This window comes from Ascaphus truei, chromosome 2 (assembly GCF_040206685.1).
Source record: "Ascaphus truei isolate aAscTru1 chromosome 2, aAscTru1.hap1, whole genome shotgun sequence".
Classification (NCBI taxonomy): domain Eukaryota; kingdom Metazoa; phylum Chordata; class Amphibia; order Anura; family Ascaphidae; genus Ascaphus; species Ascaphus truei.
The window spans coordinates 23574311-23598500 of NC_134484.1; the positions used below are offsets into that span (position 1 = coordinate 23574311).

At 39.6% G+C, this 24190-nt stretch overlaps 1 protein-coding gene across 1 annotated transcript in view; it reads left to right on the forward strand.

Moving 5' to 3' along the window:
* The window catches only part of COL22A1 (collagen type XXII alpha 1 chain), a 515441-nt gene that overhangs the window by 482228 nt on the left and 9023 nt on the right, over positions 1-24190 (forward strand). Inside the window, exons 52-62 of the mRNA XM_075581796.1 lie at positions 905-958; positions 2545-2598; positions 5473-5517; positions 8453-8506; positions 14323-14376; positions 15877-15930; positions 17897-17968; positions 18691-18726; positions 19769-19813; positions 22021-22200; positions 23371-23437. Of these exons, the coding sequence (XP_075437911.1) occupies positions 905-958; positions 2545-2598; positions 5473-5517; positions 8453-8506; positions 14323-14376; positions 15877-15930; positions 17897-17968; positions 18691-18726; positions 19769-19813; positions 22021-22200; positions 23371-23437 (715 nt within the window). The remainder of the gene's footprint in view (positions 1-904; positions 959-2544; positions 2599-5472; positions 5518-8452; positions 8507-14322; positions 14377-15876; positions 15931-17896; positions 17969-18690; positions 18727-19768; positions 19814-22020; positions 22201-23370; positions 23438-24190) is intronic.

Genomic DNA, 24190 nt, shown 5'->3' on the forward strand with positions numbered 1-24190 from the left:
TTGCCATGCAATGCCCCTTTATGTGCTTGTTATGTTTAACATGATTATCATTAAAAGCTGTGGCCCTTCCTGGTGTATATGTTATTTATAGGGCTATAAATAGGGTGGGGTTTAATATTATGGTGGGAGGGGGACTTACATGAGTGTAGGGTTAACAATTTCACTGAAATGTAATTAATATTTTTCCCTTAAGTGGAGTTTGACTAGCCTAAAAAACAACATTTTCTGCTGGGAATCATATATATATATATTAAACTGCGGCTTTGTCTTTTCCACCAATTAAATCTGTGCACCGCATGAAAGCAGGGGGTTGTGTGGCCATGTCTTTACTTTCAGGGGAGAATATTTGTTGCATTTCAAAGCCAGTATAACCAGCCTCACACCGAGACCCAAAAGGTCCAAACAGCCGTCTGTGAGTAGGTTCTATTTGACTATGCACTTTTTTAACCCAGGCTGTGCTGAAAAGCTGTGTAACACGGCAGATATAAGCTTATAGGGATCTATGTTAAAATAGACCTGAAGTAATAGGTGACACTGTGCTCATTTGCATGTCATTTCCCAGAATCCCTGGCTAGCATTGAATGCTAAGAGGTAATGGAAGATAGCAGGGGTTGCAAACCTGTCTGAGACAGGTGAATGTGCTCACAAGTGATATTTATATTTAGGGAAGAATATGACATCATTCTATGTATTTCATTTAATTGCAAATGAGATTTAAGGTAATTCAGAAATAATAGCAATGTATAGGGTGGAAATCTTTTCATATGCTCTAAAAAATGGATACAGTGGTTTTAATCTGAATGCTATAAAGTAGCAATGCTGCTTTCATCAACTCTTGTATGTATCTGGGTAGTCATTCCTTCTCCCCTAACACACATTGCTTACTGTGTCTGTATTGTTTCAGGGCATTTCTGGAAAAGAAGGAAAGGATGGAAAACCAGGCTTTCCCGGGGAAGCAGTATGTCATTATTATTATTATCATCATTCTAATTATAATTAATAAGCAGCACCACGCTGGCAAACATATTTACAAACGCTTGAGTTGATTAGCTGAGTCAGCCAAAATGTTTCAATTTCCAGCTCTCTAGATAATTGACATGCTCAAGATCAAACAGCTGTGAGTCTTTCCTGTACTGGCCTGTTTACCCTCAGATATATCAGGTAATGGGTGAAACATAAGCTGTAATCAGCATGTTTACCTCCTTCACTAAATTGCTTTTAGCAATTATTACTCAAACAGTTTTAATATATTGCCCTCCATGATAAAATCGTCAGAACACATTTGGGTACCAATGAGATTATTATTACTACCCTGCATAATAATAATAACTTAATTACATATACAGTAGCGCTTTTCTCCCAATGGGACTGAAAGCGCTTCACAATTTACCGACACAGTCCCTGCGTTAAATTAGTTTACAATCTATGATTTTGGTGGGGAGATAAAGTGACACCCCAAGGTCACACGGAGCTGACACTGGGAATTAAACACGGTTCACCCCGAGTCAATGTTTTTACTCACACATAGTTATACTGTCAAAATGTTTGTCTTCCACTAAATAAATATAAATCCTATTTACATAATCTGTCACATAAAGTGAAAGTGTGCACAGAAGTAAATGTAGTGTTTGTTGTAAAGAAAGCTGTTTGCCAGCTGATCAATACCAAATACTAAGCATAGGCATTGCATTGGAGTGTTTACACTGAGCCTGCGATATCCTTAGCAGGGGTGTTATAGCCTGCAGGGCACATCAGTGTACATGGCATAAAATATATATATTCCCTACCAATGACAATAACTGAGGATGTTGTTGAAGACGTGTTTTTAAAGCGCTGTAATTCCATGGCACATCTGGCTGTAAAATGCAGTTTACAATGTTTGTAGATTGTTTTCAGTCGCTACTATTTGTCCCTAGACACAGCGTATCAGGAGCATTTGTCTCTGAAACTACAGATGTACTGTACCAGGCTTCATTATTCAACCTAGAAAACAAAACATACCCAGTGCACACACAGAATATCACGGTTTCCATAGGATTCAATGGCAGTGTTGGTTTAGAACAGGGTTGGCAAACTCCAGTTTTCAAGGGCCATCAACAGGTCAGGTTTTAAGGATATCCCTGCTTCAGCACAGGTGACTCAATCAGTCATTGGCTGAGCCACTGATTATGCCACCTGTGCTGAAGCAGGGATATCTTCAAAACCTGACCTGTTGGTGGCCCCAGAGGACTAGAGTTGACCACTCCTGGCTTAGAATATCGCATCAAATCCCACTAAGGGAGTAATGAAGTCGGCTACATCTTCAAAAAGACAATGCCCATATGAACTCAGCAGTGCTATATCATAAGACACTTTTCCGCGCTTGGAGACACCTTAAGGAGCCTCGTGGCATAGAACCAATGAGTAAATATAGGCTACCGCCGACGTTATACTAGTGTGATAAAAGATTATATCACATTTATGTATTTATTTTACAGAAAATACTTTTAATTTTACTGTCTTTTACATTGAAATATGATCTTTGAATGTGGTACTGTTTCATAGGGGAAAGCAGGGGAACCCGGACTTCCAGGCAGAGAGGGAAGCAGAGGATTGCCTGTAAGTATGCTCAGAACCATAGAGGAGCAGAGTAAGTAAGAAAGCAATAGGATTTTATTGGATCAATAAGTAGTTAGTGTGCAAGCTTTATACCTCACAGGTGCCTAAGTATAAAATATCGCTAAAAGTAATTTTGTCTTAAAACTGATGCAAAGACGAGTAGCAGATTGTGTGTGGCACATGCATAAATGTCATTCTTTACTAACTAAAGTTATGCTGCAGGGTTGGTTCAGAGGCTGAATTGTCATGTTGTCGGTGGGGTACATATGCAAATGATATGTCATAATAAATTGCAAGCATGCACCACTTTATGCTCCACAAAGCAACAAAATAGTTTTTCTTGGCGTAAAAGGCTAATGTAAGTAGACAAGCAGTTCCTAATGCATTCATGTGTATGAACGTCGGCATCATCGTTTATTTATCTTAAGGGGGCACTGCAATACTTTACAGTTAAACAAATTCAAATGATATAGAATTGTTTTGTTAGACAGGAAAAGCCAGAAAGACGAAGTCATTCTTACACCGAGCCCAAAACACTGGTAAAGCAGATATACACCTGAGCTCTGGCGGTAGCGCATTTCAGAACTCTAAATTTGCACACGAGAAGGCCCACCCAGCGCAGGGTGCAGAACTCAGGCGGACACCCCCCTGAGGACCTGAGATCATAGCCAGCATCCGTCCGCGGCTTCAAACGAGACTGCAGATCGGCAGGCCCTTGACCTTGCAAGGTTTATAAGGCCACTATGGCCAACTTGAACTGAACCCAGAAGATCATTGGAAGCTGAATATGCTGAAAGCGAGAAATGCATCCAAGCTGCAGCATTCTGCACTGTCTGGAGCCTCCACATCAGGTACACCGGTAGTTTTGCATATAAGGCATTCCCGTAGTCCAATCACATAGACACAAAGGCATGGACCATAGTATGGACCAAAGGTATGAACTCAAGGTCCATAGATGAGGAGTGAACACAAGCTCCGTAGCAGCCTCAGATAAAAAAAAGCCAGACTTAACGGAGACCACTTGGGCTCGCATGTTGAAACTCTGGTCAAAGAGCATGTCGAGGTTATGAACCTGGAACATGGGCAGCGGCTGTACACCATTCATTAGGGGAAGCTCGCAAACCCCCTGTCTCATACTCAGGCATCTTGCCAAAGCCATGATCATTAGTTCAGTCTTATCAGGATTGAGATTAAGCCAAACCATCTCCATCCATGCTGCCATCTCATCTAGATATGCCGTCAGTGTGGCAACAGCCATCCCCGGCCAGCCCTGGAAAGAAACATAGATCTGGATGTCATCAGCATAGTGATGGAACTTAAGTAAGAGAGCAACTCTTATGCATTTCGCGTGGTCCCCCACGCTTTGATAAAGCGTGGGGGACCACACGAAACACGTAAGAGTTGCTCTCTTACTGTTTTTAATGTTTTGCCAATAAAGTAATTTTGTACTGCGGAGCTTGCAGTCCGGTCGGTATCTTTCCTTCAAGACAGTTGCACCGCCATTCACCTTTTCTCCTCTCATGTCGATGCGTTGCCCGAAGCCGGCTGAATTCAGGTAAGTGAGTTACAGAGGCCTCGCACTGATGAGTATGATTAACCGCCATGCCCCCCACCCACCTAAAAAAAAAATCTCGCGCACCCCTGCTCTAAACCAGTGTTCCCAAACCACTCACTTTGATGCATACATTACATAGAGGTCTATGTATAAAGGCTACTTTAGAACATAACTGGGGGAATTATGACCCTGCTCCTATGTATCAAAGAATTGTGTTCCAATTTAGCCCCATGGACTCCAGCTTGCACCCCGGGGAGTGTCAGTAGCAGGAGTTGCATGGTGCACAGATTTGTATGGGATCATGGAAGAGAATAACCGCACACATTGTTTCTGCTTTTTATTTGGCCTATAGGGATTGTAAAATCAACTTTTTCTTTATTACACTGTGTGAATATTGTTGTTCTGTTGCTTCCACACTTCCACACTTCCATTATCAGATGTGCACAGTTCTCTGTTGTTGTATTTTTTTAATTGACAAAAAGCTATAAGAGGATGTTTGGACTCCGCAATCCCCCATATCTGTGAATCCTATTGATTGTTTGATTTCACCATTTTGTTTTGTGCACCAGCATTTCTACAGTCTTGCAACTGCTGTGCTTTGACAAATTAGCAATCTTTACATCTCTGGTTTTATTGGTTTATGCACTGAAGTGCAATAGACATTATTGATTCTTTACACCCATCAAGTGAATGGCCAAGAATGACTACTCCCTTTTAATGAATAGACTCCTTAGTGGAATGAAGTGATAGTATGTTCTGTACAGTAATTCCCCGTTGTGCTGCTATGATTCAGCAGGTTATATCCCACGTTCAGTAGGTGGGAGGGGGGAGGGGAGGAGGGGACTGGGAGTATTAATACAGACCACTTCTATCCACTGGTAACAATGTGTTCCATTTGCTGATAATATTTGTGGTTCCCCGTTCTTCCCGAAGCAAACGTTAACATTATGTGCATATTTATTTACGTCAACATAATACAAATATGCTGTAACTACACATTTTATATAGATATAAAACTTTGCTTCACACTGTAGATCCTAGAAGAAAAACACACTCTTTTATATGGTCTTTATAACATTTGTACATTGTTTTTGTTGGGATTATAGTTTTTTTTAAAAATCATTGTGATTAAGGCTATATTTTTTTAAATAGGAATAACTGAACAAGAAACCTTTATAGTTGAGATGTTTCCTCTGCACAAATATTACCGAATAATTATTATTATGCTGCTCCAAAAATATGCATTACAACTTACGTAATAATAAGCTATTTTTATACCATATTGAAGTTAAAAGGTCATAATGAATTCATTCTTGCAGGGCTTCAAGGGACACAGAGGAGATTCAGGCTTACCTGGTGCCAGAGTGAGTAATCTGCGCACCCCTTGCCTTGTACAGTGGATTACATCCACTTGTATCTAGAATACAGAACATAATGATTACAAACTTGATCAAGAAGTTTTAACAAAGCGTTTTGTATTTTCTGATATGGTGTCTGAATTATTCTAAGCTAGTTTTATATCATATGTTGTATCTACAGTGTAACATGAAACTATTGGTAGTTTAATACATACAGGTGCAACTGCTGGTTTTGAGCCAGCGTATGAGGAATATTCACAAGCATCTCGCAAACACACTGCAGCATAGTCCATAGACGCTGTAATGGCCCGTCGGATTAACACAGCGGTGGTCCCTGCATTTGAATGGACTTGCAGCCCAGTAGGATTCACACAGCGTGTGTCCCATTCAAACGCAGGGACCCCTGCTGTGTTAATCCGATGGGCCATTACAGCGTCCATGGACTATGCTGAAGATTTTCCCCGACATGTTCATGGAATTCCTCAGAATCAATCCGATGGTTGCATCTGTATGCACTTGTGGTCTTATGGGCTTATTCAATTGTAATTAATAGTATTATCATTGTTTATTTGTAAAGCGCCAACATATTCCACAGCACGGTATAATGGGGGTACAGCGATTTGATAATTACATAAACGGAGTTTCATACCAAATAAGGACAAACAAGCCCAAATAGATCCAAAAGGTAATGAGGTCTCTGCTCGTTACAATCCATGAGGGATATGTTGAAACAAAAGGTGAAGCGGCTGCTCATTGTGGATGGAGTTTGCCTGAAGAGGGAGTATGGTCCTGCGGCACAGCTGATCCAATTAAAGTTTGAGGATGTGGATGTTAGAGGGTGTGAGATAGTATAGAGATGTTTCCAGTTGCACAACTGGTTCCAATAGGGTTGAAGGAGGATAGTGTGGGTGAGATGGATGTTAGAGGTTTGACTTATAGGCTTCCTTGAAAAGGCTACTTTTGATATGTCTAAAAGCTGGGGGAGAGTCTGATCTTGTGTGGTCGGGAATGCCAGAGAGAGGATGCAGCATAGGAGCAGTCTTTTAGGCAGGAGTAAGAGGAAGTAATAAGACAGGAGGAAAGGCGGAGGTCATGGGCAGAATGTAGGGATATATTTGGGGATGGGGACTGAGATGTAATGGCGGAAGCAGGGTCGTTGGGAGCTTTGTAAGTCAGAGCTAGGTTTTAAATGTGATTCTAGAGGATATGGGAAGACAGTGTAGGTATTTGCATAGTGGAGCACCAGAAGTAGAACGGTGTGTGAGGTGGATGAGTCTAACTGCAGCATCAATTGTGTGAATTAAAGTTCAGACAAGTGGACCAAGAGAATTACAACTAGAAGAAGGTTGCAGTAGTCAAGACGGGACAAGATGAGTGAGTTAATTAGAATTTTAGTTGCATCATGAGTGAGAAAAGAACATATACTGGCAATATTTTGGAGGTGGAGATGACAGGACTTAGGGGAATGTGAGGAGAGATCAGAGTCAAAGATAACACCCAGACAGTGAACTTGGGGTGTTTATGAGATTGTGGTACAGTATTATTGACAGTGAGGGAGACTGTGGGTGTGGGGTTAGCAGTGGAAAGTGAAAAGAGTATTAGTTCTGTTTAGGACATGTTAAGCTTCAAGTAACGGTGGGACATGCAGGAGGAGATTGCAAAGAGGATTGGTGACATGGGATAGAAGAGAGGTTAGAAGAGGAGAGGTACATTTGGGTGCCATCAGTATAGAGATGATACTGAAAGACAAAAGATTGTATTAATTCACCAAGAGAAGGGATATAGAGTGAGAAGAGCAGAGGCCCAATGACAGAGCATTGTGGGAGCAGTTGTCCATTGAGAGACAATAGGAGGAGGTCAATGAGAGAATGAGTGGTTGAAGTGGTATTGGGATTGTCAATAGGCAAAGCTTGACAAATTATGAAAAATGTAACTCGCCAGATAAAAATGGAACTCGCCCCCCACCCCCCAAAATATATTTTTTAATAGCACTGTACAACTGAGTGTGCACTTCCGCTCTCACCCACTCCTTCTCCTCTTCCGCTCTTTTCCCCCTCCTGCTTTCACCCCATCCTTCTCTCACTTACCTGGCTTCGTTGGAGCAGGGAGGAAGATGACGGACGGCGGCAGAAGATGAGGACTGAAGACCACGGGAGTGGAGTGGCACAAGAGGAAGACAGCTGGCGGCAGGAGAGGAAGACAGAGGACCACCATGTCAGGAGAGCAGGGCAGCAGAGGCGTTAGTGGATGGTGGTAGCAGCGGCAGGAGAAGAGTATTGACACCATGTGAGCGACATAGGAGAACGACTCAGGAGGAGTGCGCCCTAGTGGTCCGACATGGAAGTCTTTACTGACTTCCGAGGTCTGTCGCTGCTACAGCGCAGCTCCTATCCGGCAGTTCTTCTGCTTCGCTCACATGGTGTCAATGCTCTTCACCTGCCATCGCCGCCCGCTGCCTAACGCCTCTTCTGCCTTCCTCCATTGACATGATGGTCCTCGGCCCTCTATTCCCGCTGCCAGATGTCTTCCTCCTGTACCACTCCGCTCCCGTGGTCTTCAGTCCTCCTCTCCTGCCACCGTCCGCCGTCTTCCTCCTCTGCTGCCCTGCTCTACCGAAGGCAGGTATGTGAGTGTGAGAGAAGGAGGGGGTTAAATCACTACTTTCAGCTGCCAAGATCAACTCGCCATGGTCGAGCGTATTTCTTGAGCCCTGTCAATAGGTATGTTAGTCTCCCAGGATGACAGTAGGAGTGTGAGAAGAGTGGAAGTGAGGCAGCCAGGCGGCAAAGTTGTCAAGAAATTGGGAGGTCGTCCTAGGGGGATGAGAGAAATTCCCATATAAAATCGACGATTAGCCGCCACAGAGCTAATAAAAAAAAACAACATATAAAGGGATTGGGTTGTTTGATTAAATATGAATCCTTTCTTTTCTTCTTTTAAGGGCGAGACGGGTGTGACAGGTCCTCCAGGACGTGAAGGATCCCCAGGAAAAGACGTAAGTGTCAATGCTGAATGCAGCCAACAGCCAATATACACACTTTATTTTGCCAATCTAAATAAATAAGAATTTCTTCATTAAAAGATATATGCCCTCACTTAATTATATTTTGCAAGCATCCTTCTCAATATAATTAACCATGTCAATCAATGTTTTGCAAACTGATTTAAATGAGAGACACAAATAGATAGTGCTGTACGCTCGAAGTTGAAAGATATACATTTATGTAATCTCTGATCAGTAATCCTCCCTTCAGGATCAATATCTATACAGATGCAAAACCAAAACACCAGGGATAGTGAGAAGACATTGGCAAATTATTTGCAGAATTTCAAATTTGCGAATGTGGCATTTCTTCTTAGCAGCAGATATGGTTTAAAAAAGGGACATTCGCCTACTTTTGTGCGAATGTATGAAATGCTGCCTCCCTCCACTAATCACACATTCAGAAAGATAGAGAGACACCTATTTTACAAGAGCTCCAAGTGCTACAGTAAATTGCCTCCTCTTTGGGGACTACAAGTTTTATAAGGGGTTAACGATCTTAACTGTTTAAGTGGGTGGGCTCACTCTGGTGTTGCCCCTACCCTGTAGAGTATGTCTTGTGACCTGTGATGTCACAATAAGGAGTATAGAGGGTATATATAGTTCCACCTTACGTTCTGGAAGCAGGTTCTTCAGAGTTCTGACTGAGGTCCTCGCTGTGAGTCCTATAAATGGGTTTGTGTGTATAGTCAAGTGTATTAAGATATTTGATTTCTGTTAAGAAACATGCCCCAATCTAAGTAAGCGCCAGTAGTAAGGGATTATGATTGTTCTCACTATTGAGAAAGATGTAGCATGCTCCTGATAGGAGTTCTTGGTATAGTAACTCTGGAGTATGTTTGGAATGGCCCAACCAGAACGTTCCCTGTGCATTCCTGATAGAGTAGGTATGGAGGAAGAATGCAATACATAATAGCGGGTTGCTTGTTCAGGAGCCCAAAGTGTATGCATGAAAGGCATATTCGACAAGTGCTGGGGTATTACTAAGCACTGCCAATCTGTTTTTTACTATGGGTAACAAGTGAAGTACTTCCCCATCATAGGAGTGAGAGCTACCGGGAATGAAGTATCGATATACAGTATATTGTTTAAGAAACAAAGAAAGTGTTCCCAGCACTCAAATAGAAAAATACGTGAAAACGACACAAACGGCAAAAAAATAAATTTTACTATAAAAAATAACTACAGATCTGGCAAACAATTTGCAATGGACAATGATGCTATTCTAGTCTATACAGTCAAACCACAAATGGTATCTGATAATATACTGCGTGTAATAGGCAAAAAAGGAAGGAAGGGAGGTAAGGGAAAACAGGAGGGGGATAAAACAGGGGAATAAGGGGGACAATGTAATGTTTCGGGGCTCCTAGCCCCTTCTTCTGGCCCGTTCCCAGAGACCAAAATTATCCTGGTACTTCCCTTACCCCTATAGTGCAAGAACTCCCTTGAAAAAAGCGAATGACAAAGCTGAAATAACCCTGCAATGTGTGCAACAATCTATCTACTAGTAATGTTTCAGCCACAAGGTAGCAAATTTATCCAAATGAAAAAGCTGAAGAAATCCTGCAATATGTGCAACAATATCTATTGGTAATGCTTCAGCCACAAGGTAGCAAACTTAACACACTGTTTCTAAACAACACTAGTATTTATTCACAAGGGTTAATAATGTCACTAATGTCCAAGTAAAGAACACCCCTGACAACACTTAAAGTCAGATGACCAAATACTATGAGACCCAAAAGTATAGTAACGTGTTCCTGAGAGCAGGCAGCAACATTTCTGGAAGTGCAGGGCGTCCGCTGTTAATACCATATACTTACAGTATATTGTTTGCCACATGTTTTCTGCCAAGTACATCAATATCTGTGGAGCCTTCTTGACCCCTGTCAAATAAAACACCTTTTTGTTTTATGAAAGTTCCTGGCGCCCATCTTTTTCCTATCTACTTATTCACGCTCAGCCTGCACCTACCACCCAGCACCCACACTGCCAATGTTATATTGAATCTGATGTGACCTCCTTTAGAGTCGGGTAATGAGGCTAAGAAGTGCCTGTATATCAACCTTCAAACAACACGTGGAGAGACACGTGTGCACAAAAAGAAAGAAACCTGGGATACCTGGTAAACATGTTAATTTAAATATACAGTACTTTGCATATCTTATTAGCATGTATCCCAGGAATTTCAGGTGTGTTCCTTTTTGTGCCTAGGTGTCTCTACACAGGTTTCTTTTTATATAAATGACCTTGCCAGGACCTTGGTAATTCATGATCAAGATGAGGGCATATATCCGCTTGTGGTGTACATTAAATATTTCTTCCCCTTTGAATCTACGTACTGTGCTTCATACCGGGCTGTACAACTATTCTGCACAAACCTATACTGGAGTATATGTTGATGTATTTTTTTATGCTCCTAATGATGCCTGGGATTCAATCAGCCCAAAACATTTCTGTATATCTCCATGTACTGAGTTATGATTTATTGGATTACATGAACTGGAACTGAAATTAAATGAATACAAATGTATTCACCAAAACAAACAATGATGGGACTAATTATGTCACAACTACACATACAGTATGTTAAATACTCAATATTATAAAATATTGCATGCCAAACAAACAAAATGTGTGGTTGTTTTCGTCGAGCATGCCACAGAGAGGCTCTTCTGTGAGCCGGTTAACTAAGGTAATAGAATGGAACATGATTGAGAGTACACCTGCGGGGCTGGGTGGGTAAAGTAAGATAAACATGGAAGTAAAAGGTGGGAAATTAAAGTAAATGCCCTTTACTCTTTATCTGGAAAAGACAGGCTGACAGGGAAAATAACAAAAAGAATATATAGTATATGGTGATATTTGAAGCACTGGTGCAGTGAAAGAAAAGGGATGAGCGTGTGAGGAACAACCAGGGAGGTGCAGTAGGAGAAAAGACAGAAGGGTAATAGGTAATGCAGCACATATTTATATGCTTTTAAACATAAACATAGTGGGACTTACAGGTACAATATGTATAAAGACAAAAGTGTATAATTCTGTGGCACAAAATCTGTACCATATGTATCAAAGAAAGAGTATTTAATACTGAAGAACAGCTTCCCAGCATTTTTGTTGCACACACTTGCTACTCCCGAGCTCACTGTAATGTTCACATTCCACGGTTTAGTTTTTTTTAAAGTTTAAGGGCATGGGGGGCAGGCAAGCAGTGCAATGTTTATAATTATTTGAATGTTTAAAGTGCCTCCGGTGGCACAAGGACATAAAGGACCATACAGGGTACTACGCACTGCTACTCTATAAGGCACCTTTCATCGTGGCCTCCAGTGTAGCGACACTTAGTAAATATACAGTAGCTCGGTGCAATGTGTTAATTCTATGTGTCCAAGGGGGGGGAAGGGTGCTCCAACCGTTAATAAACTTCATCCAGTAGTCAATAAATCTTAAAGGGCCCCAAATGGACTATAGCAGAGTAGGTATATTTCAAAATGGCCTGTGAGTCACCAATATATACCAAGATCAAGGTATTTAGAGGAAGCGTAATAATGCTCAATTCACCTCACATACACCTTATATGAATGATCCAGGTAAAGGTACTCATCTATAATGGTCATAAAGAATAATTGTAAGAGTCTTACCCACTCCTGTAGTCTCTTGTGGTCCACTGTGGCGTGCCAGCCATCGAAATAGAAATCCAGAGCAAAGAGTCAGGTGGTGAAAAGTAATATCCTATATATTCAGTAATAAATATCCTATTTATTCAGTAATTAATAGGATATTACTTTTCACCACCTGACTCCCTGGCAGCGCGCTGTTTGCCTCTTTTTTTTTTCTCAATGTGTTAATTCTGAAGGTATTAAACCATCGTTGTAGGTTTCATGGAAAATTGAATTAAAACCATTGCTCAGTGGAGTGTAATTTCCTATTTAGAAATATGACATTCACTCTGCTGGCATCAGGACTAGATAAAATAACTTGCCGTTTTCTGTTGGCACGAAGCTTTGCCAGAACCTGTATCAGCAGTTTTCAAGTTTATATGATGCTGGCAACTTCCCCTCCACTCTTTGGGGTAATGTACTGTATTAAAATTCTCCAGCTGTAAAAGTTAGGTAAAAAAGCACAGCACTTTCAATTGGATTTTCCACTTTACTAAATCGGGTGCAGTTTTTTTTGTTTTGCCCCAGTTTCATACCCGGGAGACTTTATTGTAGAGCCACCTATGTTCAGAAACTAGTACATGTTCATGTAACATTAATTGCAAACACATATATTATCTATAATTATATATTCATTAAAAATTGTCCAAAAAAACAAATACCCGGAAAGTCACACCGGAAAGGGAGGGGGAGACAGAATGACAGGTGGGATGATACTTTACTTGGGAATTATCCAAATAAAAAATATGTAAAACATTTTCAATGAGCTAAGTTGCATATTTCCCAGGTTTTATTTGTTGCACTATGTTGAGTGGAGAATAATGGATTTGGGCTATAGAAGCAAATGGGCCTATTGATATTGTACATTGGTCTCTGTATTTGATTGTCCCCCCTCTCTTGCCACGTGGGAATTGGTGAATGAACACAGCGAGATGCATCTCCGTGGAAATGCCATTATCCGAGCTTAATGAACATACCCAATCGTATATATAAACTCATGGAAAAGATACACAACTTAAATCATAAAAGTAATCATTCAGGGAAACTCTCCAAAATCTTAATACAAATTAACATACAGTATCAAATAAAATAAAAAATGAAAAAAGATGGTAAACCTCATGTTTCTGAATTACTGCTAATCTAAGATTTCTGTTTCTTTATCAGTATGGGAGGGGTATGGGGGTTGCTTTTATTATCTCAATCCAAGATACATTAATAATAGTATTTGTTTTCTTTATATAGCACTGACTGTGAACATCACAATGTACATAGAATTTTATAGGCACTGCTGTGTAGACAGGGCTGCAGGCAGATTTCTCAGGCCCCAGACTAGAATTTTAACCAGGCTTCCCCTTATCCCCCATGTTGGCAGCCTCTTGCATGCCCCCCTTTCAAGCCCCCTCGCGATCCCCCTCCTCTCACACATCTGTCTCTCACTCTTCCCTCCACTTCACTCACTCTTCCACACCCTCTCTCCACTATCACTTAATTACCCCATTCACACTACAATACAACCCCCTCCACACAAGAGACAACCGCCTCACCACACACACACACACACACACACACACACACACACACACACACACACACACACACACACATACACACAGCTTTGGGGTGGTTTGGTGCCCCGACTGTTGCCGAGCATCTCTCCCATGCCAGGCTTCCCTCTCTGCCAGGTCAGGTCTCTCCCGCTGGTGTGCACCGGAAGCTAGAACCGCTTCGAAATTGCGCTCAGCTTCCGGCGCGCACCGGTGTGAAAGAGGCCCAGCCTTGGCAGAGAGGGAAGCCCGGCATGGGAGAGAGGACCGTCAGCAGCTGGGTAGAGCCGGTGCCCGGCATAAACCAGGGGTCCGGAAGCCACTGTACCTGAGATACTTGTCCCAGTCGACTACCCTGCGTGTAGAACTTACAATTTAATGTTTGTGCCTGAGTCACAAGGAGCCAATCTATCGATGTCATTGTTTTCAGAGTCAGTGCCTTTACTCACTGAGCCGCTCTTTCAGCCCTAGAACTGCTTCTAAGATTTCTTTTGTATAACACTTCTGTATTCTGAAATAGTAAAAAGAATTGCTCGACTGACTCCTGTTTTATTTATTACATTAGGGTGACCTAGGTTCCCCAGGACATCAGGGACCACGAGGGATACGTGGACCACCTGTAAGTTTTCTTCTATTCATAATGATAATGAAAATATCCTAGACGAATCCTAATTTTAATAAAAATGCAACAAAATAAGTTTGTATGAAAACATATAGAATCCATTTTTAAATGATAATAATAGTAAAGAATACCATAAAGAGAATAGAAAAACACTAATATATATGTGTGTCTTCCAGCAATGGAATGGGCCTTATGGAGTAGTGTTACTACTACTAAATACAATAATGAATAGCATTAATTACATATTTTTCATACACTGTATAAATGTATACTTTTTCCCCATGGAACTTACAATCTAATTGTTGATGCCTGATGCACAGGGAGTACTTCTCATTTACAGGAATATTGGATCTTTCTGAGAATGCTCTCAGAAAAAATGGTCAATCTTTGAAAAACGTTGAAGTTATTGATAACTTATTGGTGTCTACCAAGTTCAAGAGGAGCTAATAGTAGGGATATGGAGACATATTTACCCAGTAACACCAATCAGGCCCATTCCATTGCTGGAAGACACATATTTACTAAGTAGTGTTACTACATACGACACAATCTGGCTCCTTCCATTGACTTGTATGTGTTAAGATGTCTTCCAGTGTCGAAATGTGTCTTATGGAAGGACACTGATAAGTAAATATGACCCCCTTTTGCCCCACTGAAGTGATAGGCCACATGGTTACATAGTTACATAGAAGATGACCTTGAAAAAAACGTACGTCCATCAAGTTCAACATATGCTAAATTTAGATGACAGATACTTTACCCTATATCCGTACTTACAAAAGACAAACAAAAGACCCCAGTGATACAATGAGATACACCCCAATGATATCTCATAAATAAATACAAATGAATAATAAATACATAAATTATAAAGAAGGAGATAAATTCCTTCCTGACTCCAAATATTGGCAATCAGATTACTCCCTGGACCAACCCTTCCCATGTGTACTTATTTGGTATATCCCTGTATACCTTTCAGTTCTAAAAAGATGTCAAAACTTTTTTGAAGATATCTATTGTATCTGCCATCACAGTCTCCCTGGGTAATGAATTCCACAATGTAACTGGCCTTACTGTCCTTGGTGTCTTAGGGAGTAACACTGCTTAGTAAATATAGACTGTGATGGCTACAAAACCGGGGCAACACTAGTTAAAAATAAAAAAGAACAGCACAATGTTTCCTTCAACTGTAATGTCTTGTACATAGAATTGATTAAGTCAATAAGAACTGTTTTGTTATATAAGGAGTGCATCAAAATCTCTGATCTATTACTGAGCATATACCTATAAATTATCATCAAAAACGTTATATAGCTTTCATTTACTAAAGCTGCTCGATAAGTGTTCAAAATAAAAATGTGGATCTTAAAATTGTTATTGCAAAAATGGGATATTTGTCTCGGCAATGGATTTTCACATAGGGTTTATGTATGTGGTATATGCAAATCCTTATTATTATTCCCTTACTATAATCTACTTGCTATTCATTTTTGTCAGGGGAAAGGTGGACAATCTGGCCCTCCAGGGAACGCTGGCGTTCCAGGTATCTCTGTAAGTATACAAAGATGTGTTAATCACAAAGGGTTTTCTAGTTTTATGTAGATCCACAGCTTCCTCCTAATATGCGTGTGTAGTAAGTCAGGCCAATACCTCACAGAAGAAACTGTACTGCTCTTGTCAGGTAATGGGAGCTATGGGAAATACTGTATTTTCTGTTGATTTATTGTAGTTATATAGTGAAGAGATATAGCTAACATTAGTAAATAGTGGTAAGGCCCAGACTGGCTCATACTGTAATCGCTTCACAGGAGATTATTTGTATATTGTTGGATCTGCAGAATGTAGATATGAGCTTTGCCTAAAGCCTGCAGTGGTTTTGCTGCATGTCTGGAAAACGAAACAGAGGAATGTGGGAAATTAGGGGTTCATAATGTGTGCCCAATAAGTTTTCCCCAAAAAATATGGAATGGCGGATTCCAGGCAGTATAGTGGGTTTCGGAGCCTTTGGGGGGTGGTGCACCCCAAACTGCACCTTGTCGTGTGTGGTGTTGCGGTCAATTACCGCAGGACCGTCTAAAGTCACTCCCCACAATGCTTTGCATCCACTGACTGGGATCAGTCAATCCGTTTTTGTTAGCAACAGCCTGATGAGTAGGCAGTAACATTTATTAATTAAGGGTTCGCAAAACCAGAATTTTCTAGCAGGGTGCACAATGTATAAAAAGGTTGGGAAATACTACTATATGATATGGCATTATTGAATTACACTATCTCAAACATGAAACTTATTGCTGATTGCTCATGCTAAGTGATTGGCCCTCTAAAAACCCTTTTTTAGCAACATGGTGAACTCATGACATGTTTAAAATATATTTTATTTAAAACCAGAGACAGAACATGAAACACAGACAGAGCTCAGTGCTACATCCAAAGACACTAATACACGGTACAGTGCCTAAATATATACATATAGATATCTTTTGAATAAAATGATCTTTTAGTTTAACTCTTTGGCCAAAGAGAAACTAAAAGACCTGTTTTATTCAAAAGATATCTATATATATATATATATATCTCTTTGGCCAAAGAGTTAAACTAAAAGATCATTTTATTCAAAAGATATCTATATGTATATATTTAGGCACTGTACCGTGTATTAGTGTCTTTGGATGTAGCACTGAGCTCTGTCTGTGTTTCATGTTCTGTCTCTGGTTTTAAATAAAATATATTTTAAACATGTCATGAGTTCACCATGTTGCTAAAAAAGGGTTTTTAGAGGGCCAATCACTTAGCATGAGCAATCAGCAATAAGTCTCATGTTTGAGATAGTGTAATTCAATAATGCCATATCATATAGTAGTATTTCCCAACCTTTTTATACATTGTGCACCCCTGCTAGAAAATTCTGGTTTTGCGAACCCTTAATTAATAAATGTTACTGCCTACTCAAAAGACCTGTTTTATTCAAAAGATATCTATATATATATATATATATAGATATATATATATAGATATCTTTTGAATAAAACAGGTCTTTTAGTTTCTCTTTGGCCAAAGAGTTAAACTAAAAGATCATTTTATTCAAAAGATATCTATATGTATATATTTAGGCACTGTACCGTGTATTAGTGTCTTTGGATGTAGCACTGAGCTCTGTCTGTGTTTCATGTTCTGTCTCTGGTTTTAAATATATATTGCCATGCTCAGTAGCACTCCTCTTTGACACTTATACGCATATATATATATGTTGTGGTTATTTTGGGGGTTCAATGTGAGCTTAGAGGGGTCCTGTATGTTTTTAAATATATTTTAGGCAGAGAATCAGATTCCTACTGTATACATATTTTGATATCAGATTTTGATTTTTTTTTTTAATTTTTGTCTTTACAAGTTACGCCCCCAAAAAGTAGCAAATTTCAACTGAAATAAAAATGAATGCCAGGAATAGGCCTGAACTTAAATATATATCATTTTAAAGATTAATCTTTTCTAACGAATGCTTTCTCATCTAATTCAGGGCCCTAAGGGGAACAAAGGAGAAACTGGCAGCGCTGGAATGCCTGGATTTCAAGGACCTCAGGGACCTAGAGTAAGTAAAGTCTGGGATTTTATATCAACTAAAACTGTAAATGTTATTAGCAAACTTTATAACCCAAGGTTATATATTAGTGTTTTATGTGAAGCCCCATTGAGAAATGTTGAATACAGAATAGAAGACAGATTGAACAAGGAACTAAAAAGGAGGTAAACAAAGCTGGTATCGAGATACAATATAATAGCATCTTTAAGTCTAGATCAGTGATTTTCAACCAGGGTTCCTATGATCTCTTCGGTTCCCCAGGCGTCGCTAAAGTGTTCCCTGTAATTTTCTGGTCATTTGAAAATTCTATCAAACACTGAAGAATTTACAATGCATCTGACCACAATGCATCTGACCATAACGTATTATGAACTCCTGTTTTAATATGACAATTACCCATATGGATTCTGTTCTTATATTTATTTCCAATATACCTCGTACAGTATGCATTGACTTTTACTTCCATGTTAATTATGCTTCTTTATGTTTATTTGCATGTACATATAAAAAAATAAATGATGAATAAGATACCTGGGGGGTTATTCATTAAACTGAGAAAGTGCTGCTCAGGGCATTACTTCAATGCAACTCCCATTTCAAGTGAATGGATTTTCTGTGAGCCAGCGCCCCGATTGGTGCTAATACAGTGTAATAAGTATCTCCCATAGACCAAAAGCCTGCAATTTGCTCCAGTTTATAATGAAAAGATAAAATAATCATTTTTATTTTAGGGAGAACTTGGAGAGACTGGGATCCCAGGAAAAGAGGTAACAATTACGTTTATTTTTTTATAACTTTGACTATACAGTATTTTTTATGAATAGACTGTCGTTGAAACATGTCCAACTTCTGGAATATCGACAATCGTAGTTCCTACATTTACGCGACTAGATACATTGTTGGAGTCTCAACAACATCATTATGTCTTAGGCTGCGCTTATAGCGACGGCTCCAGCGACGTCCGGCTGCGGTCGCTGGAAAAATCAAATTGAGATGACTTCCAGCGATCGCGACCAGGCCGTCGCTCCGTCGCGCTTACTGTAATGCATTTGTTTTGATGCGGCGTCGCTGTCGCCGTCCCCGGCACTATAAGCGCAGCCTGAGGCAGGAGAGCCCCTTGTATTATTCGCCTTCTCCATTGTTGTACTGGAAGTTCCTCCAGTGACCCAGCAAATATCAGAAGACTGCCAGCACAGAAAAATCTCTTCCAGTTGCCTTAAAATAATACTTTTCACTGTTTATCAAGACCTTTGTAGAGATCACAATTTCAGAATATGTACACAGATATACATGAGCATTGAGCTATGTTACAACACAACATTTATATAGAGAACTGTATCATCTTCCAAAGTCCTCTAGTAGAAGTGGAACAGGTTAAATTAGACATCAGACACTTTCTAGAGAAATGTACAGTATGGAGTGAAATCACAGAAGCACATTTTTGATACTTGTGTCTTTATGGTCAGACAAAAGATGGAAATTGAGATTGAAAGTAACATAATAGTGAATGACAGATGAAGAGACAAATACACACACACAAAACATTATCCTCACCTTCAAAACCAATTCCATGCTTAATCCATAATGCATCTGTTTTATTATGAGCATTTCCTACACTCTATGCAGCAACAGGTTGGGGAGAGAGTTTCACACCAGCAATGTGCCGTGTTGCCTCTCGGGCTAAACATTTTAGTGTTTTCCATCATTCTATGACATAAAGCCATATTGTGTTTTTAAAGCATACCTAGAAAATGGTTTGGTGAAAATATATATATATATATATATATATACTGTATATTATCCTTACAGGGTGTACCTGGAAAATTAGGGGAACGAGGATCTAAAGGGGAACGGGTATGTATAACTTTATATTTTTCTAAATAATAATACTCTGTTGAATTTTTGTACAAGTCTCTTCCCTAACAGTTCCCTAATTAGGAAGATAACGTTGCCAAAAGTCACAAGACGCTGATCATAGACACAATATATTATGTTGTAGATGTAGAATATAATAATAATAATGTTGGGTGTTATTTCCTGCACCATATATCTTACAATCTAATTTTGCTGCCTGAGACAAATGAAGATAAAGTGACTTACCCAAGATCACAAGGAGCGCTGACGTGTGTGTTTGTACCACATTTATTTTTAAAGCTAAATTATTTATTGTAGTTTAGATATGCTTTTTTCTCCTACAAAAACACCACTATAAATTTATAGTGTTGGCGTTTATACATGCGTATATAAGTACATGTATATGTGAATGTGTAATTATATATATATAATATGAACTGAGGGTTGCCATACTCAAAGGTAATCTTAAAACCCCGAAAGAGAGACGGTTGCATGAATACAAATTTATGCAACTGTTCGGGACACTTAGCAGTGGCCTAAACATTACTGACACTAGCGAACTCTCTTCCCATGAGCGCTAAAGGCCATGTCTGTACATACTTTGCTATATGTATGCACACACAGCTGTCTCTCACACATACTAATACTCCTTATTTTTCCATCCCTATACACCAATAGGGACCACATAGTATCCACACACACTTTTAGTTGTGCTACAAACTCTCACATTTCCACACCCACCCACACCATTTATATCCCTCTCACTCCACACACACCTTGTGTAGAGCACTGTTTATACTGTGGGCTCTCCATTCATTTTTATTCACACTGATACACATACACACTCTTTCTTCACTTGCCTTCAGTTACCCTTTGACACCTCTAGCCATAAAACACATCCACACCGGGGGAAGGAACAGCACAGATAACATTCCAAGAGACACTGTTTTTAAGTAATCCATGCTTCATTCATTGTAACATCGCCGGAAGAAGAGATCAGTGTATCTCGAAAGCTCGCACAAATAAAAGCATTTCGTTAGCCACAGAACGGTATTATCTATTTATTTTTTGATTATATATATATATATATATATATACACATGTAGAGGTATCAGTACCGTGTTAGCCGAGCGTCAATAATCAGTAACATCGCCGGAAGAAGAGATCAGTGTATCTGAAAAGCTCGCACAATTAAAAGCATTTCGTTAGCCACAGAACGGTATCATCTATTTATTTTTTGATTTTATATATATATATATATATATATATATATATATATATATATATATATAGCAAATGGAAATATATATGTGTGTGTGTGTATGTTTGTATGTGTGTGTGTGTGTATATATATATATATATATATATATATATATATATATATATATATATATATATATATATAGCAACTGTAAATATTCCTGTATATTCATTTGCATGTCTTAGACAGGTCTGCAAACCTGTCTTTCACCATTATCACCCAGCAAACAGCACTTCCACTGCAGCAAGGGATTCTGGGAAATGACATGCAAATGAGCACACAGTGCCACCTTTTATCTCATGCTCACATTACATGAGCAACCCTTAGTCAATGCATGCTGCTTTAAACACAGCTTTTAAGCAAGGACTTGAGAGATGCAAAGTCAGTTAACCCACTCACAGACATGTTTCAACCTTGATGGGTCTCATCAGTGTGAGGTTGGCTTACGGAGTTTAAAAGCTGTGTTTAAAGCAGCATGCATTGACTAAGGGTTGCTCATGTAATGTGAGCATGAGATAAAAGGTTGCACTGTGTGCTCATTTGCATGTCATTTCCCAGAATCCCTTGCTGCAGTGGAAGTGCTGTTTGCTGGGTGATAATGGTGAAAGACAGGGTTGCAGACCTGTCTAAGACATGCAAATGAATATACAGGAATATTTACAGTTGCTTTATGCTTTACTGTGGAGGGTTTTAGTCACTTTTTTTACCCACCATAACCTATATATATATATATATATATATATATATATATATATATATATATATACTGCATATACAGTACTGCATACGTGTGCATGTGTGTATATATATATATATATATATATATATATATATATATATATATATATATATTTATATATATGCATATACAGTACTGTATACTTGTGCATGTGTTTGATAATCCGGGTTTATTCATTTAATTTATATCCTTGTTCTTATTTAATAGGGGGATTCTGGTAACAAAGGAGATAAAGGACCACAGGGAGAGAAAGGTCAAGCAGGTGAATCTGGTGCACCTGGACATAAAGGACACACAGGGTTAATAGGCCCCCAAGGACCTCCAGGAGAAAGAGGAGCATCTGGAACTTCAGGTTCACCAGGACAGCCCGGATTAACTGGTCCAAGGGTACTGAACTCTTAAAAGTCTTTACAATGATGTGCAATACTTTACCAAATGCATATGTATTTGTAATCAGTGTCATATGTTGTGTTATATTTTTAGATAGTATACACACAGTATGCACATGTCTGCTGCAGCAATGCTCTATTCCATAAGCCATAATAACATATAGAATAATCTTTCCCATAGAGGAATAGCTGACATGAAGCAGATGAGTCATGTAGATGTTTGGAATAATGGGTTACATGGACTGCAAGAGGAGGGGGGCAGTAGGAGACAGTTATAGTATTGTTAAACATTACCAAGGACCATCTTTACTAAACCATGCTATACAGCAATGCTTTTTATGATCGATTCATTTGAATTTGACATAAGATGCCTTACACATCAGCGACATTTAGTAAATATTGTGCAACATTAGTACCATTGGGGCACTTAGGCATCTGCTCAATATGGTGAGAAGCCGTCTTCTGCAAGCTGGAGAATATTTTATTCCCATTCATTTGAATGGATCTGAACTCTTCTCCTGTACTGGGAATTATCTAGTGAAGAAATAAATTTGTGATAAAATAAATAATCCCAGATAAAGGCTCAATTTCAAAATCAGTGTTTTAGTTAGAAGACGGGTAACGTTCTGGATAACAGAAAACGGGTTATTGTCAGTATTTTAGTTTCTAAGATGTTTTGCATTTTTCTTTTCCATGTGTTATTGAAATATTTAGATTAGTATTAACAATTTGGATAAAACTATTATTTTATCTAAGCATTCCATCTTATTTTTCTACTTTATATGGATGAAAGCAGTCACAGTATTGAATGTTCCAATTCACTTAATTCACAAGTGTCATAAAATCAATACGGTCCCTTCTTGGTATTAAGAAGTGCAGAATGAAAGAAAAGTATCACTTAGCTCATTTTAATTAACAATCTTTCCTTACTTTAATACTATGACATTGTGGCAATGATAAACATCAGATCTCTTTTGATTCTGCACTCTATCCAATGTGGTCAATATTGTTTTTAACACTTTATAATTCAAGTCTACATCAGAGACATTTTTTGTGTCATCTCAAATTCTCTTTACTTTTTTAAAGATATTTATTGCTTCATTTAAGTCCTGAAACCTGCATTGCTGAAAGTTCAGTGAAATGTAACTTTATCATATTTTGATTGCAGGGAGACTCTCCGTCCCTTGATACTTTAAGAAGACTTATCCAAGAAGAGTTAGGAAAACAACTTGAAAGTAAGCATCATATATCATTATATATTTTCCATTGGGACTTTGTTTTGCAATACACATTCTTCTGGACATACAGGTGTAGCACACTTCAACGCACAACATATTGGGTTATATTAATATTAATATAGTTATCCAGCAATAATTTATTTTATTTATTTTGAATTTATTTCTAACGTGCTACTCACCAAGAAACTCGGTACTAGAGCGTATGTAGGAACTTAGGCTTTGGTCCCGCTGCGTCCGGCGGCCGCGGGCCACCAGCCCCTTTCCTCCAGTCTGGAGGTCCCCGCTGGCTCCTTCCGACGTAACTCGCGTGCTGTGAAGCGTCAGCCGGCCGATGCTGCAAGCTCCTAGTGATTTGCAGCTCTGACGCGTCACGTGGTGCGGCAGTCAGCCAATGAGGGAAGGAGGGGAGGGAAGGAGCTACGGAAGGGAGGCGGCTTGGGAGGGGAGCCGGGAAGGAGCTGCGGGGGAAAAGTGTGTGTGTATATGTGTTGTGTTGTGTGTGGGGGGGGGGGGCGGACGGACGAACGGACCCTCTGCTGAAACCACGCCACCCCCCCCCCTCCAGCTCCCTACAGACAGCAGGTAGTGGTCAATTGCCTCTCAGCGCTCCGCCTGCATGCAGTGTGGGCGCACCGACTGAGGCAGCGGGGCCTTAGCCTTAGGGAGGACACAAACCTACAACCGGGACCTACTGAAAGAAAACATATAGGGGAACAACGGGGAAGATCAACAAAAGATGGAAAACACAAA